The sequence below is a fragment of the Lynx rufus genome, unplaced genomic scaffold (genome assembly GCF_022079265.1).
Source record: "Lynx rufus isolate CCGP_SWC_20201006 ecotype Redwood Valley unplaced genomic scaffold, mLynRuf1.p SCAF_23, whole genome shotgun sequence".
In the NCBI taxonomy this organism is placed as follows: domain Eukaryota; kingdom Metazoa; phylum Chordata; class Mammalia; order Carnivora; family Felidae; genus Lynx; species Lynx rufus.
This window is the reverse complement of record NW_025814838.1, coordinates 2,953,300-2,971,937: the sequence shown is the minus strand read 5'-3', so window position 1 is coordinate 2,971,937 and position 18,638 is coordinate 2,953,300. Positions and strand designations below refer to the sequence as shown.

The 18,638-nt window shown below is 49.6% G+C and overlaps 1 protein-coding gene across 4 annotated transcripts in view; it reads left to right on the top strand.

The window, feature by feature from the left end:
- KATNIP (katanin interacting protein) overlaps nucleotides 1-18,638 on the top strand; it is a 193,512-nt gene that overhangs the window by 129,471 nt on the left and 45,403 nt on the right. For all 4 annotated transcript variants that reach the window (XM_047087184.1, XM_047087185.1, XM_047087186.1 and 1 more), the window contains one exon: nucleotides 10,636-10,773. In XM_047087184.1, the coding sequence (XP_046943140.1) occupies nucleotides 10,636-10,773 (138 nt within the window). The remainder of the gene's footprint in view (nucleotides 1-10,635; nucleotides 10,774-18,638) is intronic.

Below are 18,638 nucleotides of genomic sequence, written 5' to 3'. Positions count from 1 at the left end.
GGAACTTACCTTGCTACGATGTTGTGGGGATGGAACATAACTTTAAAAAGCTCAGCACCGTGGCTGGCTCTTCCTAAGGGCTCCAAAACACCAGCTCTTGTTATAGTTGTTGTTTTATTGGTAATAATATTAATACCACCAAGAAGAGATATCATTCCCATTTAAAGAAGAGGAAGTAAGAAAAGGGAGCTTGGGAATCCTCCGTTCTAGAGACCCGCATTCTGGTTTTGACTTCAGCAACTTACCTGCCTTCTCAGAGAATCAGTTTCTCTGCCCCCCCCGCCCCCCCGCCCGCGCACCCCCTGCCCCCCGTAAAATCGAACTGGAGGGCACGGATAACCCATACGATTCTTACTTGTCTGCAAAAGAAACTGGAGTCTGGCTCACTTTAGCGAATTTCTAACAAAGGAATTTGTTGCAAGCCTTTGGGTAGCTGGGAGACTCGCTGTCACCCAGGCCAGAGGACCCCGTGGTCATGTTGGGGTTCTAGGCAGCATCCAGGATGTGCACCAAGGGTGTGGTCTTTTTTGGGGGCGGCGGGGGGCAGTGTGCGTTAGTTGGTTTGTCATCCTGTCGCCCTGCTGCGGATAACACGGTCGCAGGAGAGGAAGGCTGATGGGTGACCCTGGCTAGGAAAGTGGCCACCGTGATGCCAGTTACCCCGAGATGCCACAGCGGGGCAGGGAGAAACTCTCCCTGGAGGAGATTCAGGGTTGTTACTGAAGGGAAGGCAGGATAGATGCTAGGTCTCTGAGAGACACTACCCGTCCGTGGGGTTAGACTGGGTGGCGACAGCCCTCTAAGATCGGCAGCTCCGTGACCTTGAAAGAAACAGGTCCCATAGGTCACAGCCACTGGGATGCTCTGGCCTTGGGTTTTCCTTCTCTGCTTCCTGCTTCGAGTCTGTAGGCACCCCTCTCCCGTCTCCCTTGTGCACAGAGCAGCAGCACTTTGGAAGCCTGCTGCACAGAACAGAGCATCCTGGGGCAGTAAAAACATCATTGGATTTGGTGGGGGCCAGTTTTTTTTTTTTTTAAGTTTATTTGTTTATTTTGAGAGAGACAGAGACAGTGCCAGGTGGGGAGGGGCAGAGAGAGAGAGAATCCCAAGCAGGCTCCTCACTGCCAGCACAGAGCCCGATGTGGGGCTCCAACCCACGAAGCCCTGAGATCATAACCTGAGCCGAAACCAAGAGTGAGATGCTTAACCGACTGAGCCCCCCCAGCGCCCCTGATGGCCGCCAGTTTCTAGAATTACTGTTCCTTTTCCTCCGCTTAGCAGAAGCTGGTGAGCTTTGCCATGTGACGGCAGGGACAAGCCCAGCCCATGGTTTTGGTGGGCTTGGGGTTTTAAATTTTTGACCCTGAGGTTGGGACATGAGGCAGCCATCTCCTCCTGGGCTACTGGGTCTCCAGGCCCAGCTGTGGGCAGGCTGGATTCCCTCTGCCGTCCTGGCATGGGGTCTCCCCGACGGTCCTCCTACGTACGAGGTCCGGGACTACCAACACACGCAGCCTCTCCGGACCACCCGGTTTCGCAGGGGTTTAGCCCCACAGCGTGCTAGCTGGGGTCCTCAGACATCCCTCGTGCGATGCTCACATGAACCTGGGGCTGCTCTCCCACATTTGATAAATGAGAAACCAAGTCTCGGGGAGGACTAGGGACCTGCCCCGGGCCATACTGCCACGGAGTCAGGGAGCTCGGCTGAAATCTGACCAGCAGGTAACTGAGAGTGGAGTCTGGGTTCAGAAGAGAAGTTGCTTCAGTGGAAGAGAGCTGGGGGCCGCCAGAACATACGGGGGTGCCCCACGCTCAGTGCAGGCCCGGCTCCCCTCTGTGCCCACGCCATCTCTCTTATTGGCTTCGCCCAGGCCCGTGGCTTCAAGATGATTCTAGATGGATATGCCAGGGCCTGCCTGCCTCTCTGAGTTCCTGATTTAAATGCCAACTTCCTGCTTGGCGTCTCTTGTCGGGCACCTACTGGACATCCCAGACTTCAGTGATCTGAAACCTAACTTTTCATTCCCCTGCACTACCCACGTCTCTCCCGCCTACAAGATTCCTGTGCTCAGTAAATGGCATTGCTGTCTGCTTTGCTGCTAAGCCCACCTCTTAACCTCTTAAGAGTGTTCCTTGACTGCCCCGACCCCTTCCTGCCACCTTCCAGGACATTAGAAAGTCCTGTTGATTCCTCCTGCAATACAGAGCCCGGGTCTGTCGCCTTCACCCCGTGCCCACTGTTAAATGGCCTCCTGTCTCCTCGTCTTCTCTTCTGGCCCCATCTGCTCCATTTTCTACTCTGTAACCAAAGTGATCTTTTACAAATGTCAGCTTGCACCCCTCCCCCGCTTAAAACCCCAGCCATGACTTCCCAGTATACTTAGAAGTGAAATCTCATGCCTCCCGTGGCCTGGGAGGCTGTCTGTGAACAGGCCTTCGGCTCCCTCGACTGCCTCGGGCCCCGGGGCTCCAGCAGCCAGAGGCTTCCTTCTGCTCTTCCGACGCTTGAAGCTCATTGCACCTCTGGTCTCTGCCCAGAGCTTCCCTCCTCCAGAGTGTCGTGTGGCTACCTCCTCTCTCTTCATTTGAATTTCAGCCCAAATACCACTTTCTCAGCAAGCCCTTCCCTGACTCCTGTGTGGAGGACTCTTTTCTCACGCCACCCCAGTCTTCCCCACCTGTCTCTATCACATCCTGTTCCTTCATTTTCTTCAGGGCGCTTCTCACATTAAGAAATGGTCTTGTTCACTCATTTATTATCTGTCTTCCCCTCTCCCCACACTTAGCTATACATTCTTGTCCTCACCATACTACATCCCCAGCACATAAATGTTCACAATACATTTTTTTGTACTTTTTGGTTTGGAAATAATCGTAGAATCGCAGGAAATTGTGAACAAAACAAAACAAAACAAAAACCTTGTGCAGAGAAGAGAAAAATAATAAAGGGATATCAGTGAAGCCAAAAGTTGGTTTTTTGAAAGGATCGACAAAGTTAACAAAACTTCAGCTAGATCAGCAAGGAAAAAGGGGAAAGGATTCAAATAACTAAAATCAGGAATGAAAGAAGGGACATTAGTCTACCTGACAGGGAAGAAAAGATGGTTAGGGAATATTCTGGACAATCTTATGCCAACAAATAAAGATATCCCGGATGAAATGGACATCGTCCTAGAAAGACACAAATCACCAAGACTGAGTGAAGAGGAAATAGACCATTTGGCTAGACCTATAGCAAGTACAGAGATTGAATTAATAATAAAAAAAACTTCCAACAAAGAAAAACCAAGGACCAGATGGCTTCACTGGTGAGTCATACCAAATATTTGAAGAATTAACACCAATCCTTCACAACCTCTTCTAAAATGAAGAAGAGGGAAGACTTCCAAACTCATTTTATGAGACCAGTCTTCCCCTGATCACAAAACCAAAGACATCCCAAGAAAAGAAAACTATAGACCAACAGCCCTTATGAATATAACGTAAAGATCGTCAACAAAACATTAGCAAGCCAAGTCTCCCAGTTCATAGAAAGATTTATACGTTGAAACCTAGTGGACTTGATCCCGGGAATGCATGGTTTGTTGTTCAATATATGAGAACGGATCGATATAATACAACATGTTAATAGGATAGAGGGGAAAAAGTCATGTAACATTCTTAATAGATACAGAAGGAGCATTTGACAAAATTCAACACCCTTTCATGATAAAAACCACAAACAAGCCAAGAAGAGAAGGAAACATTCTCAACCTGATAAGGGCATCTGTAAAAACCCACAGCTCGCATCGTGCTGGTAAAAGACTGAAAGCTTTTGCACTAAGATCAGGAACAAGACAGGGATGCCTGCTTCCACCACTTCTGTTCAACATTGTACTCGAGATTCTTCCCCGGGAAGTTAGGCAAGAAAACGAAATAAAGAGCCCCTGGGTGGCTCAGTCGGTTAAGCATCCGACTTCAGCTCAGGTCATAATCTCATGGTTCATGAGTTGGAGCCCCGCATTGGGCTCTGCTTGGGGTTCTCTCTCTCCGCCTCTCTCTGTGCCCCTCCTCCACGTGTGCTCTCTCTCTCTCAAAATAAACAAATAAAAACTTAAATAAGTAAATAAACAGAAAAATAAGAGGTTGGAAAGGAAGAAGTAAAACTATATTTGTGGGTGATATGATCTTACAGATAGAAAACCCTAAAGAATCCACAAAAACTACTGATAAACTAAAATCCTGTTCAGCAAGTTGATAAAAGACTAATATACAAAAAAAAAAAAAATTGTATTTCTATACCCTAGCAATGAGCAATCTGAAAAAGGAAACTAAGGGAAAAAAATCTGTTTTTTAAAAAAAAAATTTTAATGTTTTTTTTTTTTAACGTTTATTTATTTTTGAGACAGAGAGATAGAGCATGAACGGGGTGGGTCAGAGAGAGAGAGGGAGACACAGAATCTGAAACAGGCTCCAGGCTCTGAGCTGTCAGCACAGAGCCCGACGCGGGGCTCGAACCCACGAACTGCGAGATCGTGACCTGAGCTGAAGTCGGACGCCCAGCCGACTGAGCCACCCAGGCGCCCCAATGTTTATTTCTTTCAAGAGAGAGAAAGAGCACGCGTGCAAGCGGGGGAAGGGCAGAGGGGGGCGGAGGGAGAGAATCCCAAGCAAGCTCTGAGGTGTCAGTGCAGAGTGCAACGCGGGGCTCAGTCCTACAGATCATGAGATCATAACCTGAGCCAACATCAAGAGTCAGACACTTAACCGACTGAGCTGCCAGGTGCCCTGAAAAAAAAAATCTGTTTTAAAATAGCATAAAAAAAAAAATAAGATACTTAAGAGTAAATTTCACCAAATGAGTGAAAGACTTGTACATTGAAAAGTATGCGATACTGTTGGTGGGAATTGAAGAAGACCCAAATAAATGAAAAGACATTTCATGTTCACAGATTGGAATACTGTTGATATGGCAACGCTCCCTGAATTATCTGCAGATTCCATGCAATCCTATCAAAATTCCAATTAGCCTTTTTTTTGTGGAAATTGGTAAGCTGATCTTAAAATATGTATGGAAGTTCAAGGGACCCAGAATAGCTAAAACTATGTTGGAAAAGAAGGAAGTTGGAAGACTCACTCTTCCAATTTCAAAACCAACCTACAGTAATCAAGACTGTGGTACTGGCATAGGGATAGACATATATATAGATCAATGGAACAGAATTGATAGAGAAATAGACCCATACATCTGCAGTCCACTGATTTTCTTTTCTTTTTTTAATGTTTATTTATTTTTGAGGGAGAGAGAGAGAGAGAGAGTGTGCGTGAGAGTGGGGGAGGGGCGGAAAGAGACAGAGACACAGAATCCAAAACAGGCTCCAGGCTCTGAGCTGTCAGCACAGAGCCCGATGCAGGGCTCGAACTCACAAAGCATGAGATCATACCTGGGCCAAAGTCGGATGCTTAACCAGCTAAACCGACTAAGCCACCCAGGTGCCTCTACAGGCAACTGATTTTCAACAAAGATGCCAATACTATTGGGTGGAGAAAAAAAAATCATTTTTTTAGCAGATGATATCGGGACAAACTGGATTGCTGATGCAAAAAAATGAAGTTGGGTTCCTACCCTAACATCATCTGCAAAAACTAACTCGGTGGATTAAAGACCTTAGAACTTTTAAAGCTTTAAGGCTGTGAAACTCTTAGAAGAAACACAGGTATAAATCTTCATACCCTTGAGCTTTTCAATGAGGTCTTACATATGGCACGGAAAGCACAAGCAACAAAAGAAGAAAACAGATAAATCAGACTTCATCAAAATTTAAAACACATTTGCTTCAAAGGACATTCATCAAGAAAGTTGAAAAGACATCTTATGAAATGGGAGAAAATATTTGCAAATCGTATATCTGATAAGGGTCTATCATACAGAATATATAAAGAAAAGAAATCTGAAACTCAACAACAAAATGACAAGCAACCTCATGAAAATATGACCAAAGCACTCAGAATAGACTTTCCTCCAAAGAAGACATACATGGCCCAGAAGCACAGGAAAGATGCTATCAACATCATTAGTCATTAGAGAAATGCAGATCAAAACCCCAAAGACGTATCATTTCATACCCACCAGGTTGTTACAGTTTTTGAAAAGAAAAGAGAAAATAATAAAGTATTGGCAATTCATGTGGAAAAACCATGCCTCGCTGGCAGGAATACAAAAGTAAAATGGTGCGGCCGTGGTGAAAAATAGTTCGGCCGTTTCTCCAAAAGTTGAGTGTAGAGTTAGCCTATGACCCAGCAGTTCCACTCCTAGGTGCAGACCCAAGGGAACGGAAAATGTGTTCCCACAAAAACTTACACACAAATGTTCATGGCAGTATCATTCATGATAGCCACAAGGTGGAAACAACTCAAATGTTTATCCACAGATGAATGGATAAAGAAAATGTGGTACGTCCATACAATGGAATATTACCCAGCTGTAAAAAGGAACAAAGCGCCGATTGTTACCGCAACAAGGATGAACCTTCGAAAACATTATGGGATGTGGAAGAACCCAGACCCGGCAGGCCACACATTGGGTATGGAGTTCTCTTTTAGGGTGATGAAATATGCTGGAAAAAGATTGTGGTGATGGTGACACAACCTTGAAATATACTAAACAAAACCAAACCCGCTGAATTGCATACTTGAAGGTGGTGACTTTATATATATGTGAAGTATATCTCCATTTTTTTAAAAAAAGTATGGAGAGGTCCCTTGTGCCCTTGCCCACCAGCGTCCCCCAGTGCTAACATCCTGTATAACTGTAGCACATTATCAAACCCAGGAAATTGACATTAGTATCAGGTGCACACCTTTGTACACACATTCGTGTGCGTGTGCGTATGAGTCCTATGCAATCTTATCACTCATGTGTAGATTCATGTAACCACCACCCCATCAAAATACACAAACACAAAATACAACAGTTCCATCACCAGAGAGGGATTCCCCCTCGCAACCCTTTACAGCCATACCCCCCCCCCCCCACACACACCCGTCCCTAACGTTGGCAACCGCTGATCTGTTTTCGCTTCAAGAGTGCTATATAAAAGGAATCATCTTGTATGTAATCTTTTTGAGACTGGCTTTTTCCACTCAGTATAATGCCTTTGACATCCATCCAAACTGTGTGTGTCCATAGCTTGTTCCTTTTGATTATGATAATTTATTAAATTGGGGCTACTTCTGAGGGCAGTCCAGCATATCCCTGAAGGGGGTAGATCTGTATTAGGTTAATTCTGGAAGAGGGAAGCACCTTAATTAGGAATGAGAAAGGGACCTCCTGTCTCCCCTGACCATCCATTCTAAAAATGCCCTTCCATTGGCCATTAAGAATTCACTCTTATTTTCTTTGTCGAATTTATCCCTGCCTGGTTGGGGTTTGTCTTTGTTTTTGGGTTTTTTTTCCTGGCAGTATTACTTGTTTGCTTCCCCGACCAGTGCAGAGCTGGGACCTGGTGGGCCAGGCTCCGCCACCCACCCCTGACTGTAGTTCGGCACCTGCCCCACAGGAGGGTATTTGTATTGAGCAAATGGGTAACAGACGCTGTGAGAGCCTCCCCGGCCCTCTGGCCCTTCCCACGTCTGTGCGTGCTGGCTGTACTTCCCACTGATAATTCTCTGACGGAGGATTGCTTTTCTGGCCTCCGGGGCCCACTCTGCCTCCCGTGCAGCGGGCCCAAACCGGTGGGGAATGGAGCCCCCAGGAGCAGCCCTCAACCTACGCTGGTGGGCATTGGGGTATGAATACCCCAGCTCCCTTGTCCTGGGGGTGGAGTTGCTCCGGGGCACGTTCTGCTCTGGCTCCCAGATTCCCTGGTGGCACTGAGCTCCAGATGCCACAGGAGCGGGCTCTCTTGGTAACACACTCTTTATGGAATGCCTTTCCTCCCCTCCTCTTCCCCATGCTCCTTTGGTGTCCAAATAATCTCCTGACACTCAAATCCTTGACTCGGGGGTCTGCTTCTGAGAGAATACAAACTAAGACAGCATGAATTAATGGATTAAAATAGGTGTACATCCTTACTCCACCACTGAGGCGAGCCACACCCTTTGCTCCCTTGTTGAGCTGTGACGGGAGGGTTACAGCACTCGTCCCCTCCCAGGGCTTTGAGAGAACCCAGTGAGGTCACAGCGGCGGCAAGAGGGAACCCTGATTCTTGTTCTGCCGTCTCTGTTACTGCCTGTGATGGACAGGTGCAGCAGACGCTCGGCCTGCTGGCCTGGCATCCGGGGGTTCGCGCAGCGTGCCTCGGCCAGCCCTCAATGGCTTCCCATCAGCCTTCATCTCAGAGACTCTGTCTGCTAATGAGGCCCTGAGTTACCCGCAGGTTAATGTTCTTTGACTTTGAACACCATGATTCCCACTTAGTCCTCCTGTTATCCCTCCTGCTGACAGAAATGTGATGGGAAATCAATGACAGTCCCCTCGCCCGTGTCTAAGGGTCAGCCTTCAGACTCTTCCTTTGTCAAGCAGCCACAGTGACCCAGTTTAGGCCCCAACTTGGGGAACGAATGAGATGCACCCGTTGGAAGCTGAAATGTGGTCTCCTGACCCCTTGCAGCTGCCCAGAGCACTAAAAGTTCTTGCAGAGCTTGAGAAACTTGGCCGGAATAAGTCAGAACCCCTTGAACCCCTCTCTCCCCCTTAACAAAAGCAACCTCCTCCCTCCTGAAAGGCACCATTGTCACTGGAACAAGCCAGCTTTGTTCTCCCCCCGCAGCTGGAGCCTGGGCCTCGCATCTCCTGGGGGGCAGCAAAACCCCAGCGTCGTCGGCCAGTCTCCTCCCCTGGCTGTGTCAAGTAGCCGGCCTGGTCCTGGTGACAGGAGTCTGCTGAGACCTTCTCAAATACACGGCGGTGCTCCGTTTAGGTGAAAGGGACAGCTTCACTGGTATCAGAGATGTGGTGGTGATGTTGGCAGATGGGACTTACTGCAGCTGTCAGCCACTAGGTGGGGACCCTAGACTCAGTTGCCCGCAGGGGCCAGACAGGGCATAACCTGGAAAGAGAAGTAGGTGTGAGACTAAAACTGTGAGCTGGGGTGCCTGGGTGGGTCACTTAAGCATCTGACTTCGGCTCAGGTCATGATCTCACGGTTCCTGAGTTCCAGCCCTGCCTCGGGCTCCCCACTGTCAGCACAGAGCCCACTTCGGATCCTCTGCCCACCTCTCTCTCTCCCTGCCCCTCCCCAGCTCACACACACTCTTTCCCTCTCTCTCTCAAAATTTAAAACAAAACAAAACTCTAAAACTGTAGGGAGCTGTGGGGGCTGGGGTGCCCGAGAGCCCCAGCCGGCCCGGCCATGGGAGCTGTGCCCTAGGCCCCAGCCAGCAGCTGTTAGGGGCCCTGTGTTGCCCTGCATCTTGCCTGTCCACACACTAGCTCTGGAGGGAAAGGCGAAATCTCCCCATCTTTAAATGTTGGCAACAGTGTTTTTGAATACTTCATGAGCCAAACGAAACAGCTAGGCAGGCCAGATGAGCTTATAGCCTCTTCTCTAGTTGCAATCAAAAGACAGCTATTAGGAGGTAAATTTCATTCATTCATTCATTCATTCATTCATTCGACAAAGATTCTGTGGCATCTACCATGTGCCAGGGAACCGTGCGGAAACTCTACACAGACGCTTCCCTTGAGCTCACAGTCAAGTGTGTGGAGGGCTGACCTGGACTGGAAAACAGGTGGTTGTGGGACACTGAGTAAAATGCTAACCTTAGGCACTGCAAGGAACCCTAGGTGCCTAGAGGAGAGAGTGACGGTGACAGGGAAGGGGTGACTGTGGGCGTGACAGCACATTTGGGCTGAATTTCCCTGGGAGGGAGGGGCTGGAAGAGTATTGCAAACAGAGGCCCAGCCTGTGCAAAGGCACTGAGGCCGAGCCTGCAGGGGGCTGTTTGGGAGCAGCTGTGAGTTTTCTCGGGACAGAACGTAGAGGCAGCTGGGGCTGAGAAGAGTCCCCAGATTTGGCTTTTTCCACCTGCATCTAAAGCACCTGTGGCATGGAATTTTGTTGGTGCAAAATGCACACGGCAGCAGGGCTTCCCTGCTCCTCTGGCCTTGAGAGCGGCTTTGGCAGCCTCACCGGTGGGCGGAAACCACACTCTGGGGTCCTGAGGCCTGGAAACCCTGCCAGGGAACAGAGCAAATCCTGAGGCTCGGTGCCACAGCCCCGTCCCAGTGCCTGCACCGGTTTCTTTTCTTCCTTTTCTATTTTTTAAATGTTTTTAATTCTACAGGGTTTTTACAAAAGAAAACCAAAGGCTCTGTTTGCCAGGTTAATGAATAGCACAAGTGATGGCTCTTTTCCCAACCTCCCTTCCCCTCTCACTCCCCATCCCCAGCCATCTCCCCAGAGCTGATTAGATCAATTAGAATAAAGCCCGCTGCATTTTAAATTCAGTCCGAATGGCAGAGCAGAGAGGCCCTCGAGCCAGCCTGTGCCAGGGATGAGTCAGTACCTGCTACAAAGTGCAGTCCGGGCGGCTGAGATCTAAGACCCCACCTCGGATTACGGAGAGGAGGCCTAGCCTCCTGCCCTCAGCTTGTTTACACTGGGGAGAGGCAGAAAATGGGCTAACGACTTCCCTCTCTTGCTGGTGTTTCAGAGCAAGAAAGACCCCTCCTTGTGGACGTGCCCCTTCCACCCGCCGCTCCAGCTCTTTTTTGTTATCCGCAACACGAGCCGCCTGCACGACTTTGATCTAGCCAAGATCAAGGTTTGGAATTACTGGACAGCTGATGGTGTAAGTAAGGGCCCCCCCCCCACTACTCCTTGGGCGTTTGACTGATGGAAGCACTTTAGCGCTGTCCAACAGCCTGAGTGCTGAAGTTGCAAAATGGGTACGCGGAGGCCCCACTGCGGCCCTTCCTGCCTGTTGCAGAATGCCTGGTGGTGCATTTCACACTGCATGGTTGGGGCCACCAGGAGCAGGGCCTCAGCTGGCAGGTGTGGCCGCCCTTTGCCGGAACTGGGGCTCAATGTTAATAGATAAGAAACAGACACACAGAGAGGTTGTGTGACATGCCCCAAGTCACACAGCAAGGAAGCGTCACAGTGAGAATTTGAACCCACGCAGTCAGACTCTGGGCCCGTTCACTTAGCCAGGGCTTCTCAGACCTTAATCTGCGATACCTTACCGGGACTCTTGCTAAAATGCAGGTTCCGATTCAGCGGGTCTGGAGCAGAGCCCAAGATTTTGCATCCACCTGTGCCAGTGTCCCTGGGGTGAGAACCCCACTCTGAACAGTGAGGCTCTTAACCTCTGTGCTCCTCTGTCCCCCCGGTTTCGGCATCCCTGCCCTCCTTTCTACCCCCACACCACCTCCCACCCCTGGGCACTTATGCTTTCTTTCTTCTCTGGGCTGTTTTTTCATGCCCTCGTTTGTATTTATTTCTTCATTCGACATTTATTGTTGAGCATATGTACCATCGGCCTTCCTGATCAGTTCGGAGGACATTGGTATCACAGACCCAGTCCCTGTCCAGGAGGTACTCCTGGTCTAAAAGCTGGCAGACAAGTAATTGTAAAAATAGGACGCAGTGTGCTGAAGGCCTTGACAGAGGTGACTGCAGAGTGCCCAGGGTTTCAAACAGAAAGCCCAGGAACTCAGCAGGGAACTCAGTGTGTGAGGAAGGACAAGACCCCCTCAGCCTGACTTGTTTCCCCTCTTATGACAGACATGGGGACAAGAATTGCTCTGCTCTCCCTTCCAACTTGTTCTCAGGGAAGCAATAATGCAAGGGAGATGAATGATGGAAACTGGTCCTCAGCTTCAATATTGTGAAAAGAGACGGCAGGGCATGGTAGGGAGTGTGGCAAACTGGTAAGCACATGCTTTAGGTAAAGGGAAGGCCACTTTTCAGCTTCAGTTAATGGCTGCTATATAGGAATGCCAGCCAGTGCTGCTAGGTCATCTGAACATTCCCAGGGAGTTGGGAATTTGGAATTTGATAGGAGCCTTTCTGGTTTGTAAATGTCAACAGCTAATTGAAATTCCTTTGAAACCACTATACAGTCAAAGCAAACTCATCGTTGGGCTGGAGTTGGCCTGTCTAGACTGTAGCCCCTGGAACGTGGAGGGAGCCTGCATCAGGCTGGGAGAGCTCAGGGAAGGGGCTTGGAGCACACAACTGAGCTGTGGCGGAAAGAGACAATAGCACAGAGCCAAGGTAGAAAAGAAGAAAGCGGGTCCCAGGTGGGGAGCCCCGCATGTGCAAAGGCACTGAGGTGTGGAAGGGTGCAGCCTCTGAACTGCTCTCGCTGTCCCCAGGCCCAGGCCTCCAGTCGTCTCCAGTAGCCCCTGGGAGGTCTGATCATCATTCTTTGCTGCTTCACACCCTCAGAGGCTCCCCCTGTCCCAGAGGACCCAGGTCAAACCCCTTACCGTGACATCAGGGCCTCGTAATCCCTGTGCGCCAGGCCCTGTGTCTCCCATCAGCCCCTGCCCCTTGCTGGCTCCACGCTCCGGAGTGTCAGCTGCTGTGACTCTCTACCACCCCACACGGCAGTTACCCTGTAGGCCCTGGACCCTCCCATCTGGCTCAGCTCGAAGTGCCCGCCTCTGCCGTAGATTCCTGGAAAACGAGACATCATTTTCTCCAGGAAGCTGGCCCTGACCCCTGGCCCTTATGCCACTTCTGGCCCTCATGAATATGTTCCATCATCCCCATACTGGGATTGACACCTTCCTCCCCCAGACCACCGTGGGCACCTGGGGAGCAGGACCTGTGCTGTCTCCACGTCAAGACCCTGCGAAGTAGAAATGCATGGTTGCCAGCTGAAGGAATGAGTTCATTCCCCAGAACCCACAAGCAGCTGTCTTACACTTTTTGATATCCAGATGAGACACAGAGAATCAGAGTTCCGGGTGTTTGAGCAGGCTCGTACGGAAGGTTAAAGCTGAGGATCAAGTCCAGGGGAGTCTGCCCCTCCTCCCTCCTTCCCATCCCCCCCCATCCTGTACTTCTTCCTGCTAATTCTCTCAGCCACCCCCCCCAACCCCCCCGGGCGTCCAGCTGTGTGCTTAGGGGCTGTCCTCCAGGCCCTAGTGGGACCCCCACCCCTGTGTAGCCGCGGACACTACCAGCAGGTAGGGCCATGCTCTCTCCTCTTGGGCACTTCCTGGCAGGTGGTCGTCAGCATCTTCTGGAATGAGTAATGGAACAGTGCTGACTGCCCAAGCCCGTGCCCTGTGGCTCAGCCCTGTCATTGACTATACGTCTCAGGCCAAGAAAAGCGGATTTGATGTGCTGGATTACAAAGCAGATAAGCTTCATCCCTTTTGGCCGCGGCCCGCCTTTCTTCTTGAACCTGCACTCAGGCTTCCCTGTGTGCGAAGAATAAAAAAGAGGAGCAGGACGTCAGGGTGTCGTTGCGGGTGCTTTGGGGAGCCTCGGCTGCGGGGATTAGAGTCCTGAGGAGGTATCTCTACACGCAGAGTGGAGTGCGGAGGACTGCAGTCCCTGACAGGGGTGCTGCTTATGTAACGCACACCCGTCTGTTGCCAGAATTTACCGGGGGCAGAAAGCGCAAACAAATGCAGCGGCAGGTTGGTTTGATTTAATATTCTCCGGAGAATGCTATTACTGTGTGTTTTAGAGGAGATAAACTGAGACTTTATAGGAAATATAGCTCAGCCTGGTAGACACGGCTTGTTAATACAGTGTTTTGTGTATGGGAATCCAAGGAAGAAAAGTTAAATGGGGGGAGCTAATCCAACCAAGGCGTATTGAGAACATAAGACGAGAAGGTGCTAGAAAAAGGGAAGCCTCTCTTATTGCAAAATATGCCGCCCGTTAAATCCCCAGGCTAACTTTTCTGGGCTCCTCTCCCCCTCATCAGGTGAGGCGGTGGGTGTGGGCTGGCCCCGAGGGGAGGGACTTCAGGGGAAGGGAAGACACAGAGGCTGGAATCCGTCCACACAGGCAAACAGAAGGCAGCACACAGATGTCTGTCCTTGTCACAGCTGCCGTTTATCCAGTGCCGCGTCCATCAGGCGGGCGTGAGGCACCCAAATAACACCAATAACTGAGCGAATGAATCATCTCGATGACCCCCAATAATCCTACAAGGTGGTGTCAGCCTTGGAGGTGAAGAAGCTGGGGCTTAGAGTAGCGAGCTCCTAGGGGGCAGGTAGACTGTGTCTTTTTTACCAGCTCTGCTTGGCAATGGCTGCCTGGAGTGCTGTCTTGGGAAGGATCTGGAACCTTCCTTCTGGTTCAAAAAGAAGAGGGTGTGTGATTGATCAGTGATGTCGGCCTCGGGCTCAGGAGGAGGATGTGATAATACGTCTGTCACATTTTTTGATACTTGTCAGATTCCACGACTTGGCCCAGCTAGTGACTTGCAGGGGACACGGTGGAGAGGGGAGCGTGAGAGGTGTTGGTTTTTCTGGTTTTTTTCTCAGCACCACCCCCACCCCTGCAGAAGAGAGGGGGAAGGAACCAGAAGTCTCCCTTACTCTCGTGTGCAGTAACCCATCCAAAAAGTGGGCTTTCGGCCGCTCCCCAGGGTCTGTGTTTCCCTTTGTAACAAGCCTGTTAGTTATCTGCTATCTGGTGGCACCCTTCAGGAACGACAGGCACGTTGTCACCATCTTCGCCCACAGCATAACCGGTGCCGATGCCACTTCCAGTTGGTCACAACAGTGAGTGAGGCAGGACGGACACCCAGGGGTGTATTTCATACACAGAAAAGCTGCTCCTTAGATAGTTTATGAATGAATGGATGTCAGAGTTCCCCAGCGGTGTAACTCTGTGATATGCTATGGCAGTCTAAGCCCCTGCTGCCCCAGAGAACTTTCTACAATGATATCAACGCTCTGTGTCTGCCCCGGCCGGTTCAGTAACCCCCAAGCCACGGGTGGCTGTTGAGAACTTGCAGTGTGGCCAGTAACTAAGAAACTGCATTTTATTTTATTTTATTTATTTATTTATTTATAATTTTTTTTAAACGTTTATTTATTTTTGAGACAGAGCGAGAGACAGAGTGCAAGAGGGGGAGGGGCAGACACAGGGAGACGCAGACTCTGAAGCGGGCTCCAGGCTCTGAGCTGTCAGCACGGAGCCTGATGCGGGGCTTGAACTCATGAACCGTGAGATCATGACCTGAGCCGAAGTCGGTCACTTAACCAACTGAGCCTCTCAGGCGCCCCTTATTTATTTATTTTTAATTGAGGTGTAATTGACATATAAGACTGTATTCGTTTTAGGGGTACAGGCTTTGAGATAGGTACATATTGCAAATAATCACTAAATAATAAACGAAACTAAATAATCAGTTTAGTTAACGTCCACCAGCTCACATAGTTACAAAAATTTTTTTTCTCATGATGAGAACTTTTAAGATCAACTTTCTTAGGCACTTTCAAATTTACGATACAGTATTGTTAACTACAGTCACCGTGCTGTATGTTACATCCCCAGGGCTTTTCTATCTTGTACCTGGAAGTTTGTGCCTTTTGGTGCTCCTCCCCCCTTATCACCACCTCCCACTTCCTGCCTCTGGCAACCACCAGTCTGTTCTCTGGATCTATGTGTTCAGGTTTGTTTGTTTGCTTTTTAACATTTATTAATTTTTGAGAGACAGAGGCAGAGCACAAGCAGGGGTGGGGCAGAGAGAGAGGGGGGCACGGCATCCGAAGCAGGCTCCAGTCTCCGCGCTGTCAGCACAGAGCCCAACGGGGGGCTCGAACCCACGGACCACGAGATCGTGATCTGAGCCGAAGTCGGAGGCTTAACCTACTGAGCCACCCAGGCACCCCTGCGTTTGGGTTTTTTTTAAGCCGCACGTGTGAGTGGGATGATGCAATATTTGCCTTTCTCTGTCTGACTTATTTCACTTAGCGCAGTGCACTCAAGGTCCATCCATTTGCAAACGGCGAGGTTTCATCTTTTATGGCTGGGTAATATTCCACTGTGTGTATGTGCCACAACTTCCTCGTCCATTCCCCTGTCCGTGGACGCGTGGGTTGTTTCCGTGTCTTGGCTGCTGTAAGTAATGCTGAGGTGGACATGGGGGTACCCGTATCTTTTCGAGCTAGTGATTGCATTTCATGCGGATAAATCCCCAGATGCAGAACTGCGGAATCACGTGGAAGTCCTGCTCTTCATTCTGGGGGGAGCCTCCATACTGTTCCCCACAGTGTCTGCTCCATGTCACGGACCCACCAACGGTGCGCAGGGTTCCCTTGTCTCTGCATTCTTGCCCACGCTTATCTCTTACGAGAAGCTGCATCTTACCTTTAATTGGACTGCAACGCCAGCCGCCATCTGTGGCTGGTGACCGTGTGTGGCACCGCACGGATCTTGGCACTCAGGGTGCCGTGCTGAACAAACAGACAAGGCCCTGTCCACACGGCCCTGTCCCTTCTCGTGGGGAAGGGCAACGGACAAGGATATAAACGAATAATGTAATTTCAGGTAGCGCTAAGTGTCCCGAAGACGATGTAATAGGGCCGTGGGAGAGGGGCATGGGGAGGAGGAGTCCGGGCTGCTTTGAGTAGCGAGAGACCTTCCATCAGAGGCCAGAGCCGGAGCAAAGGCCCCGAGGCAGGAACATGCTTAGCACTTCTAGGATAGGAGTCTAGGCCGCGGCCGGGGATACTGAACAAAGGAGAGGGTAAGGGGAGGTCCCTGAGATGGGTGGGAACCAGGTCGCGTGGGCCTCCCTGGCTCAGATCTTAAGCCCGGAGAGGCAGAATACAGAGAAGTGGTCAGAGCCCAGGCACCAGGGCCAGCCCAGCTGGGGCAAGTCCTGGCTCCTCCTCTTCCGCCTCTTCCTGGCTGTGTGACCTTGGGCATGTTGCTCTGCATCTCTGTGCCTCCGTTTCTTCATCCATAAAACTGGGTAATTATTCTTCAGTTAATACATATAAAGCTCTCAGAATGACTCCTGGGCTTTGTGAGTCTTATACAAGTGTTAGCAGTTGGCGTCGTGATTGGAGGGTTTTGAGCCAGGGGTCATAGAATATGAGGAATTTAAAAGATGACTCCGGCCGCTGTTTGGGGAGTGGCTTAGAGGGAACAGGGAGCCCCCACAGGAGGCTTCTAGCATCGTCTAGCTAAGGGTCATGGTGGCTTGGATGAGGGGCCTGGTGCTTATGGGGTGCCCCACGGGGAGACTCGCTTCATCCCAGGACAACGTTTGCATTTCCAACAAGGCCTTTGTTTGGGGCAGAAGGGAGAATTTTCAAACAAACGTGGAAGGAAAGAGATGGGCTCAAACAACCCACGTACCCCTCACCTGCTCCCGTGGTAATCGGCATCCCGCCCTTCTGGTTTCATTTACTTCCCACCACATGGATTGTGGCTCTCATACCATTCCACTCATCAGTTCTTCAGTGCACATCTCTAACAGATAAGGAGTTTGTTTTTATGCAACTCCAATGCCACTGTCATACCTGGCGGTAATTGGTTATTGTGCGCCACAGCCCGGTTCGTGTTCAAGTATCCCTAATTGTCTCAATTTATTTATTTATTTTTAGTTTACATCCAAATTAGTTAGCATAGAGTGCAACAATGATTTCAGGAGTAGATTCCTTAGTGCCCCTTACCCGTTCAGCCCATCCCCCCCTCCCATAACCCCTCCAGCAACCCTCAGTTTGTTCTCCATATTTAAGAGTCTCTTCTGTTTTGTCCCCCTCCCTGTTTTCATATTATTTTTGCTTCCCTTCCCTTATGTTCATCTGTTCTGTGTCTTAAAGTCCTCATATGAGTGAAGTCATATGATAATTGTCTTTCTCTGACCAATTTCGCTTAGCATAATACACTCTAGTTCCATCCACATAGTCGCAAATGGCAAGATTCCATTCTTTTGGATTGCCGAGTAATACTCTGTTGTATGTATATACCACATCTTCTTTATCCATTCATCCACCGATGGACATTTGGGGTCTTTCCATGCTTTGGCTATTGTCGATAGTGCTGCTATAAACATGGGGGTGCATGTGCCCCTTCGAAACAGCATCCCTGTATCCTTTGGATAAATGCCTAGTAGTGCCATTGCTGGGTCATAGGGTAGTTCTGTTTTCAATTTTTTTGAGGAACCTCCATACTGTTTGCCAGAGTGGCTGCACCAGTTTGCGTTCCCACCAGCAATGCAAAAAAGATCCTCTTTCTCTGCATCCTCGCCAACATCTGTTGTTGCCTGAGTTGTTCATGTTAGCCATTCTGACAGGTGTGAGGTGGTATCTCATTGTGGTTTTGATTTGTATTACCCGGATGATGAGTGATGTTGAGCATCTTTTCATGCGTCGGTTGGCCATCTGGATGTCTTCTTTGGAGAAGTGTCTATTCATGTCTTTTGCCCATTTCTTCACCGGGTTATTTGTTTTTTGGGTGTTGAGTTTGAGAAGTTCCTTATAGATTTTGGATACTAACCCTTTATCTGATATGTCATTTGCAACTATCTTCTCCCATTCTGTTGGTTGCCTTTTAGTTTTGCTGATTGTTTCCTTGGCTGTGCAGAAGCTTTTTACTTTGATGAGGTCCCAGTAGTTCATTTTTGCTTTTGTTTCCCTTGCCTCCGGAGGCGTGTTGAGTAAGAAGTTGCTGCAGGCAAGATCAAAGAGGTTTTTGCCTGCTTTCTCCTCGAGGATTTTGATGGCT